At 33.4% G+C, this 25,289-nt stretch overlaps 2 protein-coding genes across 2 annotated transcripts in view; both read left to right on the top strand.

Annotated features, from left to right (window-relative positions):
* The first annotated feature begins 161 nt into the window (after positions 1-161).
* LOC146540188 (heterogeneous nuclear ribonucleoprotein F-like) lies at positions 162-8,235 on the top strand. The gene is made up of 8 exons (XM_085207831.1): positions 162-462; positions 678-806; positions 1,217-1,381; positions 2,047-2,185; positions 3,847-4,010; positions 4,545-4,651; positions 5,363-5,470; positions 5,702-8,235. Exons 1-8 carry the CDS (start codon positions 345-347, stop codon positions 5,813-5,815), a joined length of 1,044 nt encoding a protein of 347 aa, XP_085063957.1. The 5' UTR covers positions 162-344; the 3' UTR covers positions 5,816-8,235.
* A 4,138-nt stretch (positions 8,236-12,373) lies between these two features.
* Positions 12,374-25,289, top strand: part of LOC146540187 (protogenin A-like) — a 93,577-nt gene continuing 80,661 nt past the window's right edge. Inside the window, exon 1 of the mRNA XM_085207986.1 lies at positions 12,374-12,508. Coding sequence (XP_085064112.1) covers positions 12,445-12,508 — 64 coding nt within the window. The 5' untranslated portion in view covers positions 12,374-12,444. The remainder of the gene's footprint in view (positions 12,509-25,289) is intronic.

Raw genomic sequence — 25,289 nt, 5'->3', positions numbered from 1 at the left:
AGTTTACATTTTATTAAAAATTACTTGTATTTCTTTACTTACGAAATAAGTCATAACATACGAATAAGTAAAAACAACTTCTATATTGAGGATAACAAGTAAAATCTTATACATTTTTTTAATATACAAAAATAAAAAAGCTAAGCCAGTCTAAGACAAATGAGTAACGACGTCATGAAATCATGAATTGCGAAGCGTAAAGTGAAAAGTGAATTCTTTCTATGTTTATCCAAGAAAAGAATTGTAATTTGTCATTTAAAGATTCTTATTTCTTGAACAAGTGATCGTGGTTATAGATTAATAGTTTTTCTTCATTTTGTTTATTTAAATTTATTATATTGAAAATGTTGGGGTCTGGCGACAGCAACCACATTGTAAAACTTCGTGGTTTACCTTTTTCCACCACTGTAGAAGATGTGATCGACTTTCTGAGTGGTGTTAATGTGATTAACGGAAAAGAAGGTAAGCATTAGCATTAATCTTGCCCTTTTGTTTTCGGAACAACCAATATTTAGATGGCGTCACGACGCCAATCGATTGGTTTTTTTTGCCATATTTTGAATTGTCGTTTTTTTCCTTGGTGATGAAACTGTGCTAGAGCTTAATGTATTACTAACTATTAAATAACTATTTAACGAAATTAAGTTAACCCAATTTATTATAAAAATAATTCGCAGGCGTGCATTTAACCGAAGTTCGTCCTGGAAGGCCATCGGGAGAATGTTTTGTAGAAGTGTTGAGTCAACAAGATGTGGAGGAAGCCTTGAAAAAGGATAAAGAAAATATGGGCAAAAGATACATTGAAGGTATATGATTTGTTATGTAAGAGCGTGGTTAGCAGATAAATTATTTTATTTGAAATATACAAGATACATCAATTTTACTTTCTAGTCGAAAGTTTTATATTTATAGTTTGTACAAATTATTCCCACCCACAATTTCAATTACATGGACTTTATGAGCCCTATTATGTTGTTTTATTGAATTGAGTCTGTCCTTTGTATTACTGGGCAAGAGCTATGAAAACAATTTAAATATAATTATTGTTACAATTACATTCAAATGATGACCCATTGCACTAAGATTGAGTTCTACCACTCAACACACAATAAATTGGGAAAGGAACAAAAACAGAAGTGTCTTAATGTTGTTAAGTTCCCAGGTTCCTTGTGATAGAAAAAAAATATGTGTAGTAAGATTAAATTGTTTATTTCAGTTTTCTCTACTGACCGTCAGGATATGGAATGGGCACTCAATGCTATGCGACAAAGTGAAAATGGGTTTGACACCATTCCCAATGTTTCTGATGATGTAGGCATTGTGAAACTGAGAGGTTTGCCATTTGGCTGCTCCAAGGAAGAAATTGTGCAATTTTTTGATGGTAAGTTTTATTATATACATATATCATTATAAATATATATTGGAAACAAATCTTTTTAAAATTATGCTTTTGGGGATGTTAAGGCTAAGATGCACTTAAAACTAAATAAAATCATATAATATTATCAGATTTTAATCATAAATTTTTTTTCTTAGGTTGGGTGAATATTGGTTTTATTGAATTATTTTTGTCTTAGACTTGATAATTTGAAACTCATATTTATATATATTTTTTAACATTTCAAATCTGAAGCAGTAAATCTGGGGTCAATTCAATCCATTTACTGTAGAACATTTTAAAATTGCAAATATTTTTTTAGAATAATTAATTTGAATCTCAAAAATATATAAATAAATCTGATCATATATTAAATTCAATTGAATACTATTATTATTTATATGTTTTACTTACATAATAATAAATAAACAGTGTAAGCTACTGATTTTAATGTAAACTTATGTTTATAACACACCTCTGTTTTCGTTGGGGGCTAATAATACTCCTCCATTTTCATTGGTAATAAAGAAATGATTTTAATTTTGTTTAATATATATGATAATTACTTACATACACAGACATTAGACATATCAAATTTATGCCCCTAACCGCTATTGTCGAAGGGTTGATAAAGATATGATTTTGATTTTGCAATTATACTGGGGCAGGGTTGTCGGTGGCTACCGAGGGGGTCCACTTGCTGTCGGACCACACAGGTCGTGCCTCGGGCGAGGCGTTTGTATACTTCGTTGACAAGCAGAGCGCTCAGGACGCTCTCGAGAGGGACAGGGAGAAAATAGGACACAGGTGGGGGGTTGAAATGTTATAGTTTGGGCGTTTTTGTGGGCGTAAGTGCAGATTTTTTATGCAATTTTGTTTTTGACATGGGTTTTTTTACATTTGGGGAATTTCGGGATTGGTGCTATGTCAAAATGATAATAGTTTTTTTTTGTTTATGAGTATGGTAATGGTTAGGTTTTATTGTGATTTTTTTTAATTTATCAATATTTGTTATGGTGATAATTTTTTCAACTGTTTATTTTAGTTTTTTGTTTTTATTATTTAGAAAGATGGCAAATAACAATATTGCATAATATCTACATTTAATAAAAAACGCACAAATCTTCAGTATATTGGTGTAGTGGGTTTTATAATAGGACCCCTTTATTTTTACTGTGATTTATAGAAAGAGAAGCAACATTATGGAACAGGATAAATTCATTTACAATATTTAGGTCTTACTGAACATTTAACATCTGGGATTTTATTTAATCTGTGGTCCGACAGGAGTACTGGGCATTGTTCTATAAATCATGGTTTTTTTCAATGTATGAACGTGTTTGTATTAGAAAAAAAATTGGGTTAACTTAGTAAAATAAGGGCTAATAAAAGAATATATGCTGCATTTCTAGAATGCTGATTGCCATGACATTTTGTGTGATGACAGAAATATTATTGATTCAAAACATATACTCAAATGATTATTAGATTTTTACATCATAAATTGTATCAATATTATTTGGTATTATCATCATCCGAAGAAAAAAAACAACTGTCAAATTATTTTTTGTCTATGGTACTGTCACACAAAATATCATGCGTGATCGCATTCGCGGAATGCGCGCACGTGATTGGTTGTTGAGTTGTCAAAGGTGGGGAGTCGCGGGGAGTTGGGAGAGAACGGGAGGGCGCGGAGTGCGGGGTGGAGAAGAAACACGGGAAGACCGGTGGATTTGTCGATTTCTATAATTGTGTTTTAGAAAATGTGTAAAATTTTGGATGTAGCGAGATTTGGACTTTGCGCCTCTGGAAAGGTTAGCTCGCAAAGAGGCGCTGGTTCGAGTCGTATGTTCAAATTTTTATAGGTTTTCTAAAAATGTTTTTATATCCTTGCAGACGAAGAATTCTATAAAATATGATATTTTTTTAAACATATTATTGGTGATTTACTTATTAGGCAGATGCGCGGTGTTGAGTTCCGCCATTATTCCGTTTCATGCTATGCCTCGAAGTCGGCGGAAAGTGGAAAATGGAGTGTCTTAACAGTAGGTGCCCTCTGTTATATCCTTCTATGTGCGGGATACAGCGTGAATTTGAAAAATAAATGTTATTGAAAAAATTGGCTAAAAGAATTTCGTTTTGAAATTATGATTAATTGTAGAAACAGCATTTTTGGCAACAACGATGGAGTAATTTTGATTTAATTAACAACTTTCATATGCTTGTTTAGTTTTATCGTATTAAATTTGTAAAATCAGTTTCGTTAAACTGGCTTTAGTAGATTTCATGTTGCAGTCTATTTTGTATTTCTGCAATCTTTCGAAATTGTAACTTTTTTATAAAAGTAATATTTCTCTATTCATTTCTTTGTTCATTTAAATTCGACTAATTCATATGAAAAAATCGAAAAGTAAATTATTTCTACGACAAACAAAACAATAATTACAATACATTCCATTATATTGCAGATACATTGAAGTGTTCCTAAGTTCAGCGGACGAGGTACGAGCTTATGGCGCCAGGATGGAGGGTGGCGGGTTCAAATCCTCCAGAGGGTACAGACCGACCCCGTACGATAGAAATGATAGGTTTTCTCGATTTGGTGGAAGAGGCCGAGGTTCTTTTGGAAGAGGTGAATAATATTCTTAAATACTTTTGTGTGGCCTGATGTTTGTAGGCTCCATTAAATTAATTTATGATCTTGACATAGATGTTCACTGCTCATCTCGCTAGAAATATCAGGAAAATGAAAAAAAAACAGCTTCAAACCTGCTGTTTTTTGTGCCCACTTGGGCAGAGGGTTGGGCGTTAAGTAGTGAAACTTAATGTAATCATACATACATCTTTACAATAGTGGATATCGCACCCACAGCCGCGGTATTTACAGCCAAACTCCGTTCCACTGCGCAATGATATTATAATTTACTAGGGATGCAAACGCGAATTTGTCCGCTCAATCTTATTGTTATATTATAGCTAAATTATATAAAATGTTCACATAAATTGTAGCCTATGTGTTCTGAAGTAAAAGCTATATTGCTGCAAAGTTTCATCTAAATCCGTTCAGTAGTTTTCACGTCAAACAGGAACACATCCATCCTCACAAATTTTTACATTTATATAAGTAGGATTAGTCAAAATACAAATTAAAACTATTTTTTTCCAGGTGGTAGTACCACTTACCCTCGTGGTGGGGCTCGACGCGGTAGTTCGTGTTACTGTGTGCATATGCGAGGTCTGCCCTTCAAAGCCACTCCTCAGGATATTGCATATGTATGTATCTATATTAATAGTGTAAAAGTGCAGGGTTTGTTTGTATACGCTAATCTCAAAAACTACTGGTTTGAATTATTTTAAATTTTATTTTGTGCTGAATAGTCTGGTTCTGTTAACGCGATGGTGGTAGGTTCGATACCTACTAGAGAGTATGATGATTATATTTAAATAATTTTTAATTTCCCCGCTCTGGTAGACATAATAAGGAGTCTTGAAACGTGTTAAGTTTCTGGAATTCAGACTAAATCTGCTAAAACGTATCTGGTAATAATATTAAACGCGGCGATACGTTCCACAACTCAAAACGCATTATATTTATTGAGAAGAGAGGTGCGAGGGGAACGGAGGGCCTTAACATCATGTGCTGAATCATAATACATGTATGTATGTATATCGTAGGCCCTTTGTATATACTTTGTATATTGCCTAACAGTGTTAACGTCGCTGTTTTGTAATGGGTCTCATTCAATGAAAGACAATCCTACAATAACAAAAGTTATATTTCTCTTAAGTACAATACGGTCGAAAAGTCGTGGCCATCTTGCAGTTAGGCTGTGTGTGCTGTGTAAATTTTGGCGCGTTGTTCACTCAGCAAGAATTATCGAAAAATCTTATGTCAGCGCAGTCATCTGCCGCTTGCTTTCGGGCGACTATGACTCGTACTGCAGTTCTAAGTATTTTTTTAATTATTAAATTGCCCTTTGCCAGTTCTTCAAGCCTATCCGTCCAGTGAACATCAACATATTGTATGACAACAGCGGTCGGCCTTCCGGTGAAGCTGATGTGGAGTTTGAATGCCATGAAGATGCTATGAGGGTGAGGAAGTGTTTTTTTTAATTTAGCTTAGCTTGAAAGTTAAGTACTGTATCTGACTAGTTATCTCGAGCACTTAGAATGTGTCATTTACAAGTCTTCATTATTTCCACTTGATAAAGCGGACGAAGCCGCAGGTAAAGGATAGACACAAAATAAAATCACTACTTCCTAAGATTAGTGCGCTAAACCAAACGAACACTACAGCTTTATAATATTTAATATTTTTTACAGGCTATGAGAAGAGATAAGAACAATATGGACCATCGTTATGTAGAACTATTTCTAAATTCTTCGCCTGGTGGAGGCAGTGGCTTCAAATCCAACAGGAGCTTTAGAAATTATTGATTTTACACTTTATTAAGAAAAAGACAGAGGTTCGAATAAAAATGCCGATAAAAATAATATTGATTCATATATTATTGTATTGCACCCTTAGAATAAAATGAACGAAGAATTCAGGGAATTATTATTAGTGAAAGTATATATATATATATATATATATATATATATATATATATATATATATATATATATATATATATATTTGAACATATGATTCCGCATTTGGGAAAGGAAACAAAAAAATAACGAGTCCCACGACTTGAATCCGCGCCTACTGGAAAATGTTCAACGTATAGGATTGTTTGGATGGCTTGAACGATTTCCAAGAGGGGAGGAATTCATTCCTGCTAGGTTAAAAAAATCCAAAAAATACATTTATATTAACTTATTATAGAATATAAAAAAAATGTCCTAGCTTCCTTTTGTTCTAAAGGTGTAAATACATACATATATATTCGATTTTTGTATATATTATACATTCAGAGAAAATTTTGTTTTCTGTTCCTTTGATTCCTTTTGTAAGTATTATTTCATGTATGTGATTTTGATATATTTAAATATTCTGTGTTTAGTTTACATAGCTTCTACAAAAATATCTTTCGTAAAGATTTCAAATTTGGACGAAACTACATTTAAAAAATTTCATGCCGTCCTCAGTTAAAACAAAATAATAACATTTATATATGTCGATTTTCATTTTATTACGCCATAAACAAAGTTAAACGCCAAATAAAAATGATAATTACATACTGCATTCTTAAACTTTTTAACTGTTTTATTATTGCATAATACATATATTTAAATTGTTAGAAACGTGGTGAACGGAGTGTCTTAACATTATGTTCTTTTTATAATAGATTTGTATTCATCAATATAAAAAGAATAACATTGTATTACTTTTTTAATCAATTAAAAAAAATAATGGTGGCTTGTTTTTTTAAATAATAAACTGTCGTATAGATAATATAATAGTTTTTTTATCTATGCCTTATGTTAAGACATAGTTTTGGTTGAAAAGACGTAAATTTTTAAAGATTTTTCATGTCACTTATGTTTATAATATGTAGACTAGAATATAATAACTATAGATTTTGTAATAGTTGGTACATTTAAATTTTAAGATCTGTATGTTTATATTTTTGTATTAAAAAAAAAATAGTTTTTTTGTCTTGTTGTTTGTAAGAATTTAAGAGCCATTTAAGTTATTGAATATTTTGTATAATTTATTAAATATAAATGAAAAAAATAAATGTCTTAGTAGTATAATAATCTCAGATATCTTCCTATTTGTATATTATTGTCTTAAAATATTATCTTTTTGACTTGTGTTACTTAAAAACAATTAATGTCGCCGGCATAATGTATATTTACCTCTTATAAGGTAATTGGTAAAATGCAACTTTGTTTTTACCTATTATATTTTTTAACACTTGGTCTTTCTCTTTTCCTGTAATTTACTTTCTGTAAATATAAAGAGGTAGAATTAATAAAAAAAAAGAAATATAATTATGAAAAAATGAGGGTCCAAAAATTGATTTGTACAAATTTTTGCAGTTTTCAATCTTTTTTACTTTTCCCGCGCTATCATCGCCGCCTTTTTGTTTGAGCCACAGATCGTTAAATTTACACAATAGTTTTATTAATATTAAATAGAATTATGAAATTAAAACTGAATATTACAAAAGTAATTTTTGAGTTTGTTTATTTGTTCATTTTCATGTGCTTCTTACAATATTTTTTTAATTCTACATCTTTTAAATTAAAGTCGTTGGCGGTAACTTTAAAACAAGTTAAGACATGAATTAATTTTTTATTACTTTACTTTACTATTTATAATACTAAATAAAATAATAAGAGACTTAATAACTGCGAACTTTAAAATAATCAAAAGTCGCCAAAAAGTTATTGCTTTACTGTAAAAAAAATATAGTTTTTTTTTGGTATAGATATCATAGTAAGTCGTAGGTTCGCTATTGTGATTAATTGAACTTTCTATATGATTTGTATTTTAAAGTGTACGTGTTTATCTTTTCTAATATTATGAGGCCTTCGTGGCGCAGCGGAGTAGTGTCTGACTGTAAAGCGAAGGTTGTGGGTTCGTTATAATATTCTCGCTTTAGTAGATTAGCGCGGCGTTGAGTTTCTTAACTAGTCGAAAACAGAGGGACGGAGTGTATTAGCACTCTCTTGTGCCTACCTTATTGAGGCACAAATGGCGTGAAGCTTATTCTTATTTTTTTTTTTCACTTTTTTTTGTATATTTAGGAGTTATTCAATTAAGTTGATTTTTTTTAAATAAGGCGATTTGGTAGTATGATCAATTTTGCTAAAAACAACGAGTAATGAACTTAGTGTAGCTATCTGTTCTGTTGGATGGACTTAGATGTAGACTTTTTATATTAATAAAATATTGTAATTATAAATTGTTTTTTATTAATAAAAAAAATCCTTTGGGTCTGTAGAAAATCGAGTGGGAATCGAGCTCACAGCCGTCGCGTTTACAGTAACACGCGTGCGCCACGAGACAAGAATGTCTTTGAATTTTGAGTATTTATAAGTTGAAAATGGACGAGAAAATAAAATCAGCCTCACGCTGTATCCCGCACACAGCAGGGTGGGCAGAGGGCACTTTTCGCCTAGTTCTGGAGGAAAATGAGAATAATTCATTTCACCGAGTCAGAATCGTACCTGCAAACACGACTGCGTTAAAATTGTACTCTATTTAAAATGAAACACATGCCATTGATTGTTATTTACATATTGAAATTCTATGTAAATATTAAATACCTACCTATAACAAAGTTTGAACTTGTTATCTTTTGGCTACGGTCCAAGTATCTCTCTGTGGTTGTCCAAACACTGGAAAGACATAGTATCTATACTAAAAGTGTCGACATGTCTGGATATGTTTGACCTAATTGGCTAGTTGAAGAGAAGGTTTTTACAAGAACCTAGTGTTATGACACTCTGTGCCCAACACTCTTCCGTTATCTAGTTTTCGGCGAATTCTGGAGACATTGCGCGGTAAGTGGCGGATCTCATCACCGCGCTTTGTCACGACGTTAAACGATATTAAATATTTCATTTCCTCGAATGGGAAATCTGCCGCGTTTACAGTCGCGCAGCGAGTAAGCGAAGATATTTTAATCCAACTGTAACGCTCAAAACTCTATAATAAAATAACTTAAATGAACAATTATTGAAATTCGGCAAGAAGTGACAACTTACAGTACAAACATCCTGAAAATAGGAAAAATTGTTTTTTATACGTATAACAAAGAAATGCTCTTACAAACATTGTTGTAGTTCTTTACATATAAACTGAGCATGTGTATAGGTATATATGTATATGCGGTATATATGTGTATAATTTAGGTTTGTCAACTTTTGTGGATCAAGTCATTGTCATTGTAAATAACCTGTTGATTTACAATCACGTTCTTGGTACGGAACCCTGGAAAGTTCTTTTAGTGCCTCATGGCGGAATTAACTCTGCGTCTAGTTATATGAGACCAGGCAAACACTTAGTATATTTCAGCTTCACAAATAGGGCATACTGCACATTGCAGGGTAGGCAAAGAGTTAAGGCATAATTATAAACTCAATCATTCTCTCAACCGAGAATTGAACCCGAGAAAATCGTTTCGGCAAATATTTTCACACCAAATGACAGTAGATATAATAACAATGATTAAAAGAAACATGACATTACTGGTCTGCGGGCTATTAATCTTTGTGTCGGTGATATACCTAATTGCGATGAATTTATTATTTTTTTTTATGCTTTGTATGATTATTTTATTCTGTTTTTTAGTATTTTTAGTTATAGCGGCAACAGAAATATATCATCTGTAAAAATTTCAACTGTCTTTTAACTGTCACGATTCAAGAGATTTAGCTTAGTTATAGACAGACAGACAGCGAAGTGTTAGTAATAGGGTCCCTTTTTACCCTTTGGGTATGGAACCCTAAAAACCGGTCAAGTTCAAGTCGGACTCGCCAACCGAACGTTCCGTACCGATTTAAGGATTCTAAGTCAACGGGAAGTATAACAGATGAAAAATTTATGCATTCATTTCACTGTATCCCACATATAGCACGGTAGGCAGAGGGAACCTAGTATTTAGACCCTCCGTACTCCAGTCTCTGTCGAAATATTGAGGCATTAAGTACATGTTGAGTGGCGGACCACCACGACCCGCTTTGACAGAACGAGGAAATAGAAATAATTTTAATACAACCATTCCCCAGAGTGGAAATTGAACCCACAACCATCACGTTTACATTCAAATGCCGTTCCACTACGCCATGACTTTCTCCAATTTAATAATGATCTAAAAATTATTCGGGTGCAAAATTATTGGTGGCCATAATAAGCATAAACTTTATCACCATAATAAGGAAAAGGAGAATTGAGTGTATTCTCACTAAATCCTTTTCTTAGGGAGGACTAAAATACAGGAAGTGCGTGATAAGAAAAGGCTACAATAGTAATATATATAATAATATTACGTGTACATTTTCCTTAACAGTGTTAAGCATTGTTTGTCGTTGGATTACGCAACTTCAAGGACACCGATGTTTTCACTAAACTGAGAGACGTAATAATAAATAGATACATGAAAATACAAAAAAATATAATACATAATTATTATTTAGATATAAGTAAGTCACACATGTCAATGAAACTTTTGTTATCTAATAGACAGTTTCACTCTGTATCAGTTTCATACAGTATCCCGCACATAGAAGGGTAGGCAGAGAGAAACTAGTGTTAAGACACTCCGTTGCCCACTTTTCGCCGAATGCCGAAGCACGGTGTGTTGAGTGATGGTGATGGTGTGCGGAACTCAACGCCGCGCTTTGTCCAGTGGGTGGTCCTTTGTCCACCACACCGAGGAAATGAAAATAATAATTAATAATTTCGACACAAGCGAGAATCGAACTCACAACCATCATGTTTACCGTCACACGCTTGTACCCTTGCGCTTAATGGTAAATGGTAATGATAATCACCGGTCCCCATTAACATTGTCGGATGTGAAAATCGGCCGTTTTACAGGTGAGCACCTCAAAGTTTAAAATGTAAATACTTTCAAGTTTCAGAGTCTGCATACAGTCTTAACTACATATTACTATTGATCTTCAGTTCAGCTCATTTCAGTTTTGACATAGGTCTGGGGTAGGGGCCCTGGGATCCTAGTCTATCATGACTAACACACAACTCAACTACAAGAACAATAATAAGCAACATTTTCCATTTTACGTCTTCATTTAAAGTAATAGCAAGCAAAGCTGCGGGCGAGAACTAGTTTCAAATGTTTGTGGCTTCCCACGTCTGCTCTCACGCTTTACAGAAATAAAAATAAATAAACTAGTGTTAAGGCACTCCGTTCTCTATGTCCCATACCAACAATGTGCCAATAACCTACCATAATAAACGATATAACCACTCAACACTATCACACACTATCTATAGGAAGCTACTCTGTGTAATGTAGGCGTGTTGCGTCACGCTGCACCGCCATCTTGCTACTTGACCTACCCTCACTAGGAAATTTTTGACTGCATTTACACGTTTGATTACTCAATTTAATGATAGTGCGCTTGTTATTGTTTCAATATTACTCATGATAATTATTGTAACAATTGTTATTAATATAGAGGCTTTATTTAATACTTTGTAATATAATAATTTCTTTTCATGACTAAATTACAACAAAGTCAATAACCAAAATAAACATTTTTATAGTCAAAATCAATAACATTAAAAACACAGGCCACGTGACAACCGAAAGCTATTAAATAATTTAGCTAAGGCCACACAACTCTAACATGACTCTATGCAAATAGTTGAAGCGTCGTTTTTCAAATGTTTTTACGTTACAACTCAAACTTAAAGTTTCAAGTTCACATCAACACAACAAGAAGTATGTTTAGAGTTTTTAGAGTCGCGTGGGAAAGGGTTTGCACCTCGTGACATAGTTTGGATGCAGCGCGCGTGCTTACAACGGAAGTGTAATGCGATTATCGATTTGCTTATGACAGAAAATGCGTTGAATGGACAAGGTTCGCGGGGCGCGGCGCGGGGTGCGCGGTGAGAGGTGGGGAGGGGGGCCTGCGCGGGGCGCGGGGGGCCTCAGCGGACATGCGGCGCGCTGTAGAGACGCCCGAAGCTGACATCGATAGTAAACAACTTGGATTGTGTTTATGTAGCACACTGTATAGACGGAAAATTAAAAAAAAAGTATAAAATACAGGATGTTCTTTTTAAGTATACATATCTTGTAATTTATAATGTGTATTATATTTATTTAGGAAACCTTAACATTGTCCAATTAAAGCATTGAATTGAAGCAAGTTAAGCAAAACAAAAATATCGTATTAAAAGTAAGTGAATCGGACACAACATGCCAATATTAACAAAACTATAACCTCTATAGAACTTTATGTGATACACACATAGGGTCCCCGACGTCCCCTATCGACAGTCCGGTCGGCGGGCCGGCGGGCCGGCACTAGCGCGGGCCCCGGCCCCCGAGCGGCGTCAGTGCGCCGGAGGCAGCGGGCTGCGACGCTCGTCCCCGCAGCCCGCCTACATACACCGCGACTGTGCAAATGATTTTGTTTTTATGGCGTTCATATACCAGGTACTGCGAGTGATCGTGCTCGGAGTTATCGCCGCGGCCGTCGATGGTTTGTGCTTTTCTTGTCACCACCACCACGTGGTCAGCCCGCCGTGTTTACGGCGGCGGGCGCATGCGCCTGTTGCCCTCGAGGGTCAAACACCGGCCTAACCTACGGAGCCTCCGCACGTAACTATGACCGCCGATACGGTAAGTCTTTGAATGTGCCGTCGCCAGGAATCAAACCTGTGATGATTATCAGACAACAACAAACTACGTAAGTAGAGCCGGCCGTGCGGTCGGCGCTATGTTTACTAGTAAATCTATACAAAATTTGAACTAAAACTATCATTCAGCGAGTAGAATCGCCAAAATGTTAAACAAAAGCAAAAAATCTATACATAATCAATGAATACGGCCGTCTCAGTAACATTAAAGTGATACGCAATCAAAATATGAAATGTGTCCTTGTGCACGTATCGAGCGGATGTGGCCGGTGTTTAGCCCCGTGCGTAGTATGCGTACGTTGGTACGTACGCCACCACCACCGTCACCACCTCTCGGGGCGGTCTCTTATAAGAAATTGAAATAGCCAATATTATTATTACGCAATCTGTATATCATTCATAAATAATCATATGTAAAACAAACTTTGTGTTTTATAGGATAGATTACTTGTGTTATTATAGTATATCTATTATTTATATACAATACACGATGTGAGACCGTCGTGGGAATGAATTATTATTTATCAATATTTTCATTTCTTTGCTCTAAGATAAACAAAAGCTTGGCGTTGAGTTTCGCCACTCAACACACAATGCCTCGAAAAATTCGGGGGCAAGTGGGGAACGGAGTATCTTAACACCGGATTCCCTCTGCCTACCCTGCTGAAGCTGATTTTATTATAACTTTTATATGGAAACTAACACAAAATGGAAACTTAATAAGATCAAACAGGTTGAGTTATCGAGGATTGCAATTAAAAACCTAAAGTGAATATATTTGTAGAGTCGTTTCGCCGTTATCAACTTAAATGCTGTGTACCTATAGAGTGGCTTAGAATTATTATCAATTAATAAAATTAATTGACATACGTAATAAAATAATAACTTGTATGTGGCGGAACTTAAAAAATAACTTTTTCTTATATATATCGAAGATTTTGGGCATAATAAATGCTGTTTAGTTTTTTAGAATACGTGTAAAAAAATTATCTTAACGGGATTTAAACCCGCTACTCTTGAACACCTAGGTATGATCATTATGGTGAAAATTATCTTTGATTGCCTCAATTAGGATGTTAGAGGGCAAGCTTAGAAAGTTGTTATATTATTATTATGAGAAAAACATAATTTTCTACACATGTACATACATCGTAAATAATCTAATATAATGTCATATACATTTGAACTATGTGATTAGTCTTCAAGAAATTTATGATTGTTAATATATACATATGTTAGTTATTGATAATAAATATGTATCATACATATTACACAAAGAGACCCCTCTTTAATGAATGGTATAAATTAATTAATGTTACAATTTTAATTACTATATTAAAAATGTAAATGCCAATGCGGCATACGTTTGTAGTTTGCAATTACTTATAAAATTAATTATTGAGTCCGTTATGGTGCAGTGGTACAACGTTTGGCGGTGACGGGGACGGTCTCTACACTCTAGGTTCCCACAACTTACACTGCTATGTGTGAGTTATAGCGTAGAGCAGGATAACACAAAGCTGTAACATATTATTTAGGACAGAAATAATGATCCAAGTCACGTTTTGGGATGCTTAAATCATAATGGAATTATAAAATGGCTGAAGTTGCCTTTCGTAATAAAATAAAACGTAATTAAAATTATGACAGAATTTATTGGTCATATAAGATAAAGATGGAGATTATTTAAGAGAATATTTAAAAATTCGCTTTAACGTAAAATTCGTTGTTGTTTGGGATACCACGGTGTTGAGTTCCGCAACTCAGTCTGCAGTGTTTACAATATAGGTTTACATTTTTTTCTAAAGAGCGATGGAAATTAGTACTAAATAGTTGTTGAACTATAATTACTTCAGCATAGAAATATAGATAATAATAATACACGCAAAATAAACATATTCATATTTAAAATGGAAAACATACTCGCGGCCTAGTTACATATAAACATTATAAATCCCAAGGTGACAGTAGTACTTACTTTCTAGGTAAGTATCTAGATACAATTACCTTTATTGCTAACATCAAATATCATTAAATAAGTCTAGAAATCTATTTCTAAGACCAAATTTTCAGGACATTAATGGAAAATATTATTTTATATAGGAATATTTTGGATATTAGTTATATTATATTATTAATATAGGTATATTTCAGTAGGTAATCGACGTCGAAGTTATTATTGTTTGTTTGTCCTGATTTATATTTGAAAATAAACATGTGTTTCTTAGTAAGATGAGGTAATTAGACGGGGACTTGATTAAAGGAGGAATTTAATACAATTTCACACTGCTTCTCCTGTGTAGAGTTTGTAAGTAACCAATTGAGAAGCAAAATATAATATATATAAAAATGGTAATATTATAGAGCTGAAGAGTGTGTTTGATTCGACGCACTAATTTCAGGAATTCTTAGTTTGAATTAAAAGAACATTTTTTGTGTTAGTTAGTCCATTGTCGGAAGGTCATAGGTTGTATTAGAATTTCATTTCATTGGTTCATCCGGGAAAACACATTTCCCCAAGTAGGGATCGAACCCACAACCTTCGCGTTTACGGCCGATGAAAGGAGGTCTCACTACATATTTGTAAAAATCGCCAATAAAAATGTCTGTGAAATAAAATAAATCATTAATGATACAAATGTATGGTGGTATTTAAAGATTGGCAATGGCCGATGACAGGATAAATAAACGAACGCTCACAAGCGACGGCTAATTAATACAAGTTACGGAGTAAAGACTACATCGACGTACTCGTACAACTGCTTTGACTGAATGAACTATATATACATTTTGATACTTTTGTTTTTGACGAAGCCGTGTAGTGTTTTAGTTTTTTTTTTATATTTACAACTTTATTTTAAATTTCTTTATGTATTTCTACTATCATTTTATATTTTTCAACTGTTTATTTTAAATAAGTAAAGGAAGTAAATTACCTTGCAAATTGTCATTTTACTTCAAAATAACAGTAAAAACATCATAGTCATAGTATATTAAGTACAGATAATTAAAGAAAATATGTTTAAATTAATGATGAAATCACCTCCAGAATTCAGCAGGTAGTTGGGAACGGAAATGTCTTAATGGAAACGGAGTCTTAACTCCAGGTTCCCAAGTTCCCAAGAAGTTAAAAAACAACATAGCAGAATACATTTACTTATTATCACAAAACCCCATATTGCTGTGCAACTGGTAAGATAACATTCCAAAGATACTTCGCACGAAGGTTCCTTTAACAGGAGGTTGTTAATTTAATTACTATTGCCTTTGGTTCCACGTGTCCACGTGTCTACTTAGGAGCAAACAATCTGTATTGATTCTATACAAACCTTGGAAAGTTATTTTGAGAAAAATTATAGCGTTAACAATTAACTTTTTATAGAGTTAACTTTATTATAGAGTTAATAATTAAATATTGTTTGAATTTTTAGATTTAATAGATTATTTATTCAATTACATATTTATTAAAATTTAAAGTTCTTTTTCAGTAAAATTCTTCCTCTCTCTGATCATCTCTTTTCGTAATATTCAATCAATACATTGTGTCTGGAATTTGGGCAGTAAGCGAAGAGTAGAATGCCATTATACTAAATCCTTTCTGTCTATCTTACTCTATGCGGAATACAGCGTGAATCTAAAAAAACTTAATACAAAGTAATATTTATTTTATATAACCATAAGAAAAAATCTCAATATTAAAATGTTTTTATTACATTTTGCTTCTTTCTTCTGTATAACATACTAAAGCAGTAGTAAAATGACGAAAATCGATTAAATATAAATTCTAGAGGCTGCGAAGCTCTTTCTTGAGGTCGTCTTAGGACAGCAGCACAACGTCTAATTGCGACAGATTTAGTTTTTTTCCCCACCCCATAGAAATATTTTCATTTCCTCCCTTTGGTAACAACACGCAATATCTCGAAAATTGGAAGGACGAGGTATTTTAACAGTAGGTTCCGTCAGGCTCAGTGAAGTTATCAATAAAAATCCATCTCTACAATTTTTCGTCAGCAAAAGTACTCACCAAACCAAACTCCACAGGATCTACGGCGGATGCGTGCACAAAACAATTTGGGCTTAGTAAAGCATAAAAGCCATCCTTGGATAAGCAATAAATATTTAATGCGGTGCTGTAGTTGGTACGGTATGCAACGTTAACAGCTCACCCATTAATATTTATTAGCAATTCTGCAATAACTGTTTTGTGAGCGTACTTCGAAAGGTATCTCGATCTGTCGCATCGAAAATAATTTGAACTCTGACCGCCCTCGTGATTGAGGACTTGCGCCCGGTATTGACGGACTTGCTAAATGTTGTAGCGCAGTCGTTTAATATCTGACTGTGAACAATGGTTGTAAATTCGATTATGGTTCAAAACAATTTCTATATACAACATGTTTTAGTTTCTTCAATTTGATTAGATATAGAACATGACGAAATATCTTCATCATATCATAGAAAGAAAGTAGAGTAAATTTAAGCTTAGAACAAAATAATACTATTATTAAACTTCAACTTTGAAAGAACTGACTATTGCTGTTCTTAAACCTGGATGGGAGGAGGAGGATTTATCAGTTCCAGTCCAGTTGAGGCGAACTGCGGTGTCGGATACTACTGGTCAAAATGTTGACTCGTTGATCGCAAGAAGAATGAAGTTATGCATTAGTTTGGTTGTTCTTAAAAATTGTTTGACGTTGTATTCCGCATACTGTCGTATGAATGATAGGGAACGAATAGAACCTAGTGTTAAGATACTGTTTAATACGCACCGCTTAATTCTCATTAGCTGTGCAAAGAAAACAAAATGTCCGAGTGGAAATGGAACCCCCGACCGTTGAGTTTACAATCGGACTTGAATTGAGAAGATAGAGTGCCTTATCTCACAAAACAAATAAACAAAACCCATACTTACAAAAGTTACTTTCACTAGTCCAAAGCCTTATACTTATTTTCACCAAAAATATACAAAAAAACCGAATAACAGAAAGGAACATTTGATAAGATTATTCTTTGAGGCATATAAAAATAGGATATAACGTTGATATTACGCAGCCGAGTCACGCTAGCCCCGACCGGAAGAACACTTTGTTTTGAGGTATTCTAGCGAAGCCTTCTAAAGGGAATAACAAAATAAACGGCGAAGCTTTTAGAGATGAGAATTCGACTCAGCACGAATTTTAAATATTTCAAGTAGAATTTAATTTTAATTATGAATTCTTATTAGATTGTAGAAATCTCTTGTAAATTAATGAAATGATTCATTAGCGAGTGATCGTGGGTTTGATTCTTGCGGTGATTCATACAATGTACTCGTTATAAACAGGTTTTTATTACAATGAATGTTCTTGGAATCGAGTTGTTTGTCTCTACATCGTCTCTACATACACTTCTAAGTTGAAATTTACACCAAATTGGAATAGAACCCGCACAAAGCGGCGTATAAATAAACATACTGACTAATAAAGTGCAAAATGTGAAATCTCTTTTAGCACAATTCATTAGGTTTAAAGCATTGGCCTTGATTATCGCTACTACGCCACAAACATTTTTAGCAAAACCCAGTAAAAAACATTCGCGGCCTCTTTAGGGCATATACACTGGTACTGTCGCAGTTTCACTCATCTCGATGATAAGAACGACTGGCCCAAACTTCAACTCACATATAGCAGGATAGGCAAAGTGAACCTAGTGTTAGGACACTGTGTTCCTCAAGTTCCTCAATTTTCGAACCATTGCGTGTTAAGTGCCATAAGTCAATGCTCGTTACCATAGCGACGAAAGGACAGTCATTTCTTCGAGTAGGAATGTAACTCTCAACCTTAGAGCTGTGCTTAGAGTCAGTCGCTCTGCTTTAAGGGTTCCAATAGTATAGTTAGGTGTAAGGTTTCTTTATATTTCTGTTTAGAATTTGTAATGAAATGAAATAAAATGAAAATTTATTGTCAAGAATATATGAGTACAGTAACCAGATACAATGAATCAATCCTATTTATTACAGCATTTAGTTAAATAATTTCATGTTCGAAATGTAAAAATGTAATTGGGATGATCTATGTATATATGAGCTGAAGATCGAGCTCAGTGGCGTGCCATTGGAGAAGCCTATGTCCAGCAGTGGACGAGGACAGGCTGATGATGATGATGATGATGATGTATATATGTATTATATAAAATCTCTAGGATTGATATCGTATATCGTACATTTCCCATGTCCAAGCAGGCACAGTTGCGGGCTATAACTTAATTTTTTCTTAACTTCTCGCAGTTTCCTGCACATAGCGGGGCAGAGTGAACCTTGGAATCTAGTGTCACACTCCGTTCCCATTAAGACACTTCCGGTTCCTAGTTTTCGATAAATCATCTATATATAAATAACTTCATCAATTATATATAAAAAAATAACTCTTTCGTAACGTTAACTAAACGTTTCTTCTTGTACCATTGTTCTAACGTTTTTTTTAGGGAGCTAATATCGCGAGTGTAAATCTATTAATACGACAACTAAAGGAGGTATAATTAGTTTTGTTTTATTTAAACACAGATTGTGTGTTCGATTCTCACTCGAGGAAATTAAAAAAATATATTTTCATATCCTCGCTCTGGTAACTAGGCAAAGTTGAGTCAATTCAAATGGAGAACGGAAGTGTCTCAATGGGAACGAAGTGGCTTAGTGTTGTCAGGTTCCTACTATCCTCCTATAAATATATATATATTATAAAATTATCTCCATAACTTCTACACCACGAAGGAAGGCAAATCCACACGCATCCTTCCGCTCAAGGACTCGTGCAGGATGCTGATTTACAATTTACATACATAAGCCACATTTCAATTATAACCCACTTGTCGTAGCGGTAATGAGATAATACGCGCTGGAAGTAGTTTGTTTTGTACGCTTTTTGTATGTCTTCTTAATTATAATTGATAGGGTGAAGGTGAAATGTAGAATATACGAGTACATATATTTTAGTTAATATTCATATAGTACTAGTAATTTAAGGTATTTACAAAATAGAACTCCTCAGTAAAAAAGTCGATTTAAAACATTAAAATTGTATATACGAGTAGGTATACGCGTCGAATTGAAAATCTCTTTCGGTTTACGTCAGCTATAAAGAGAACATTAGCTTTCAAGTAATGTTAGCTTCAACTAGTATAATTTTTATCTATCTTTGTAAGAATGGTAGGCATAGGAACCTAGTGCGGTCAGAGCCACCTTCCTGACTTACATTATTTCATATATCACACACTATTTCAAGTTATTTCCATCTAACCACAGGAATAAAACCACAATAGCTAATATTAATAAAACTAGATCAAACAACAGCTTTATATACATGTAAAGATCATTTCATCATTGATTTATAGTTGATAGTCGAAGTCTACAATTAATAACATGTTTCAGCTTCCCATGATGGATGTAACGATATATCTTGGGGGGGTAAGATTCCCTCATTTGAATAAGTGGGCACACGGCCAATATACGCTGTCTTTAGGTAATATAAGCTATTGTGAATAGAATTGTATTCAAATAGAGACGATGACTTCGACTGAGTGACGGGTTGCCTTACAGACGCCATTCTAATAAGCTGTTTAGGTTGAGTTAGCATTTATTTTTTTGATTGATGATTTATTTTTACTTCACGCTGTATTGTATAGCACATAGCACATAGCACAGGGTAGCCAGAGGAAACCTGGGAATATAATATTAACACAATCCGTTCCTTTAAAAAATCTGCCGAGTCCGTCTTTCGTTGAATGGCGGAACTCAACCGTTTGGCTCGTTACCAGGGCGGAGAATGAAAATGTATAATAAAACTCATTTCCTCGAGTTGAAATCGAACCTATAACGTGTCGCGTTTACAGTCGCACGCTAGTGCTTCTGCGCCACGACTGGCCACAAATGAAGACTTAATCTATAAAATGAAGCTAGCTTCTTTGAAACGTGTTATAGATGGAATTTAAGAATTAGAACTAATTATACTTTTATTTGGTGTTCTTTTTATTGCTAACCAAAGGCACTCAGTGATTTAGTGAAGAAGATTTAGGAAATACCTATTTTAAAAAAAAAATAGTAAAAATGTAGAGAAAGTGAATGAGCGAGTTAATATTTTTTAATTATAATATACAGCTGATATCTTGAACTCTTATGATTGACACTGTCACCTTAATTTCGATTTTAAGGTCTCCTTCATGATAATCGAAAATATTTATATTTACTATATGAAGAAACATGCATATATATAGATACATCTCTTATGATTCTATAATTTAGAATACATATAGAGCTGTAATCTATAGTAAAATATAACCTTGGATAAATATATCTAGGCCAAAACTTTAATTTTTATAGAGATGCAAACTAAACATATATTATTATAAGTACTTTAAAACTAACAACACAGAAAAAAAACATACAACGCAGATATTACTACTACGCAGTTCACGAACTCTATAGTATACAAATATATATACTTTATATATTATTGATAATATATAAAGTATATATATTAATTAATGTAATATAGTATAATGATTGCAAATCGAAAAGGGATAAAGACCTTTTCCCACTAGTAGAGCGAGTGGCGTGGCTAGAGGCGGGCGCGGGTAGCGGGTAGCGGGGCGCGGGGTGCGCCGCAAGGTCAGGGGCCCCACTCGTGCGCATTTTAGCGCAACCCGCCGCTCAGAGCCGTTTACTAGCTTGCTCAGTTATTTACCAAAATTGGATGAAATATGGCTTTAGAATGTTAATTGTTACTTATATTCGTAATGTCTACGGTTTTTACCAGATAATATGGCGTATTCCATGGTAATGTGTATGGAGAAACGCCATTGATGTGGTAGCACGTCCACTATGTGTAGATCACCGATGTTTTGTTACGTATTGTAGAGCTTGACGGTCACATATTTTATTGCGAATGAATGATCGCTGGCGTCTCGATGAATTAATCGGTATTTTTAGTTTAGGCTTTTAATATACGATAAATTTTAAGTATGTTTATTTCTTTAAGTATAAGCCGTTCATTGGTAAGGTATTGAGATAAGTTCAGACAATTCAGGTGAATGTTTTTACGCATTTACAGGGGCTCCTTAAACCTACTCTCGTGACGCAAATCCTCATCCGTCCTGAATTCCTCATCCTGCAACACGATGCAGGATGAATCACGCACATCACTGCACGGTGAATCAATGGAATGCTGAGTAGATTCTCTTAGTTTAATAACACGTTTAATAGCTTTTCGCTACAGAAAATCATTATGAATTAACATTTTTTATTTTATTTTTTTAAGCATAAAGCAAATTGTATTGTCACAAACCTGGCAATGTTGTTTGTTATAAGTACAAATGTAAGATAAATTATAGATCATTGAACTTGAAAGGTTTTTCATGCAAGCATTGTGTGTAGTAGACTAGTATTGAAAAGAGAGTAAGTAATCTCTATTCCATAGTAAAGTATATATACTATAAGTTCATTTCACACCTATCAACTTATCAATTGAGGAAACTGAAATTGTCTCTACAAAAAACGTAGCTGGTCCCAGCGAGTCTAGTTTGTGCGTTGAAAAAAATGCCATAAAAACAACCTTTGAATAATAGAGAAACGTGCTAGATGTCTACAGCGACGCTAAAGCTGTACACATATTACATATTTTACATTTTTATATATAGATTTTGTTTGTATTTATCTGTATAATATATTTTCAGTAATTTACTTAGTAAGAGAAAGATATACTAAGTTAACAGTTGGTCCTCTTTGTCTATATGCGGGATACAGCATTAAAAATGATTTAATATTCTCTTCTGAGTATTTTTTTCTTTTTAAGTCAAATATAATGTTATATAAGGTCTAATCACGACTAATCTAATCTTCACTACTGAATAATATTTATAAAGACAAGAGATATTTAGGGTAAGCTGTTTGTAAAATGCAAAATCAAAATATACTGTAAGTAAAAAAGGAGTAAAATAATACAGGTTTTACTTTTCGATAGTGTGTTAAAAGCCTAACATCTCAATCGCTAGCGACGCTCCCACGATTTTGAATGGACAGACATTCCGTTATATGGATTTTCAGCAAATCATAGTTTAAACATGTTTAATTAATTCTTTTTCTATTTATTGAATACTTAAATATAAAAGAGAATTCTTCGCTCTGGTGGTTAAGTTCCAGCACTCAACACGCAATGCCTTCAGGATTCGGCGAAGTGTGGGGACCGGAGTACCTTAACACTAGGCTCCTTCTGCCTACCATGCTACAAAAAACGGCGTGTAGCAGAAAAAAAAAACAAAGAAAATGTAAAAGCGTGAAACCATATAGATCATATTTACAGTCAGACAATTCTAATGTGACCTAGGTATCGAATCAAGGACCTGACGGTCGTCAAACCGCCATCCAGAGATAGATTGTTATTATATGTTAAGTACAAGAGCTACAAAGTCAACATTTTCTGCATAATTTATGCTGCCAGATGAAATGTAGTTAGTATTCAATGCCTTTTTCTCTTGAAATGAATAAGCTAAAATTTCGGTTACTTGGAATTCTTTATTACGCGCTATCCTGGTGCAGTTGATCAGTGTCTGTTTTTAAACGCAGTGGTTGCAACTTCAATCCTAAATTAAGGCATGTTGACATGCAATAAAAGCAATTTAAAAAAATAATTAATTAAGTTAATTATTAAATACTTGTTAATTTATTAGGAAATATCTACTACGTTTATATCTTAAATACTGCATTACTAATTTCGATAAATCTTAACGTAATTTTCTCTTCGAAAACCAGTTACTTAAAAGCGAAACAATAGTAATATTATGTTAATTATAAAAGACTAGCGACTCAATCAGGGCTTCGAAGACATCCATCCTCATAAACATTCATATTTATAATATTAGTAGGGTAGGATAGAATAGGATGTTATGAAAAAAGGAACTATTAAAAGTAAAATGATAGTTTTAAAATGATAATCCCATATAATATTTTTCTAATTCAAATTAAATTTTCTTTACGAAAAACCAATGTTGCTAAGCTAAATGTTGAATAAAACTAAAAAAATTAAGATAAATCTAATTATGATATATTAAATTCTGTAATGAATTGTCCATATTTATACATAAAAAGAAAATAATACGTAAAAAATATAAGAAGACTTAAAAAAAGAATATTTTATACGTTGAAATCGAATGAAGAACCTATATATTTTGAATAACGAAAAAAAAAAACAGCTTTACGCTTTTTTCCACATAGCAGGGTAGGTAGAGGGGACCTAGTGTTAAGACACTCCGCTTCCAACTTTCTGCCGAAACATTACTAACTAATAACTAATTAAGTGGTAGAATTCAAGATCGCGTAATGTTACTAGAGTGAGGAAATCAAAATAATTCATTCCCCCGAGTGGGAATCGTGTTTCGAGTTAAACGCTGTGTTGCTGCGCTATGATGGCATCCTATTTTTTTTTTCATTTCCCCAAAAGAGGAAAATGAAGATAATGAAATATAATGATTTTCACGAATTGGCTTTATAATCAGTATTGTTAGATTATTTAAATATTAAGTTATTTTTAGCATCACAATATCGAAAAAAAATACACATGTTACCCATTAAGTGTACACTATGTTTTTTTTTATTAAATAAAAAACATTAAAAGACGTAATTTATTTGCATATTCGTGGTTCAGGGACGTACACATTTATAAAAAAGTTATTTTTTCATTGTTTTAATCTCTCCCAAGCATAATGTGGTTTTGACAACAAGAATCTGGTGACATGACACTTTGTTCTTTTGTAAAAATTATATCGAAAACAGCAACTATTAAGGTTCCCGCCCTTCTTGCAGGACTTCCTTCTAGGCTGGGGTAGCAACATGTTTATTCGAGGATTCACAAATGCTTGCAAATGAAACAATATAAAATTAAAACAAAGGGAATCCTGTCGAAAATTTTATGAGAATGTTTATTTAAATGAAAAACAAATGGAATTGAATCGACACCCACTTCGAGTCAGATCTTTTAATTTTGCTGTAATAAAGTCAAAAAAACAGGAAATTATGATTTGATTATACAATTCAAAGGTAGTAAAAAACCCAACGCTAATTACTTCATTTCCGAAATACAAATATAATATAAATATGCGTGGGGGGAATCTACGTGTTACGTACACCGTACATAAATAATTTAATTAAATTTTATAAATAAATATATAATTAGAATTACAATTACATATATAAATAGATTTTGTTGATAAGTCTATTATGACAAAATAAATAGGATTGGTGTTCATTTTTATAGATACAGTGGATACTCTATCTGGTAAAATGACAGCGGCGTTTTGCTCCGCTGCCCAACATGGGATGTCTTGAGCATTGGGCGGGCCGCGGGAAACGGAGTATCTTATCACTGCGTTCTTTTTGCTTATCCTCGTATATGCAGGATAGAGCGGGAGGCTAAAAAATGCTTTTGATAATTATGACTGTAAAAATTTTACGTAGTGTTAGTAGTTAAAAAACTATCGTGAAATTTGCAACAAAAAATATTTTTTTTGCTATTTTATAAAATACGATACAGGTTTTTTTTTAATTATTTAAATAAGTAAATTATACAAACGAAAGAAAAATATAACCCCACTACTAAC

This window comes from Heliconius melpomene, chromosome 3 (assembly GCF_056956725.1).
Source record: "Heliconius melpomene rosina isolate 202511_hmr_F chromosome 3, ASM5695672v1, whole genome shotgun sequence".
NCBI classification, from domain to species: Eukaryota; Metazoa; Arthropoda; class Insecta; order Lepidoptera; family Nymphalidae; genus Heliconius; species Heliconius melpomene.
Note: the sequence above shows the minus strand (reverse complement) of the source record. Positions and strands in the feature narration are given on the sequence as shown.

Bases quoted from the DNA above. Each gene is read 5' to 3' on its own strand.
- LOC146540188 (XM_085207831.1), top strand. From the start codon at position 345: ATGTTGGGGTCTGGCGACAGCAACCACATTGTAAAACTTCGTGGTTTA. The intron at 4,011-4,544 runs GTGAATAATATT...ATTTTTTTCCAG, and splicing joins CCGAGGTTCTTTTGGAAGAG to GTGGTAGTACCACTTACCCT. The intron at 4,652-5,362 runs GTATGTATCTAT...GCCCTTTGCCAG, and splicing joins CTCCTCAGGATATTGCATAT to TTCTTCAAGCCTATCCGTCC.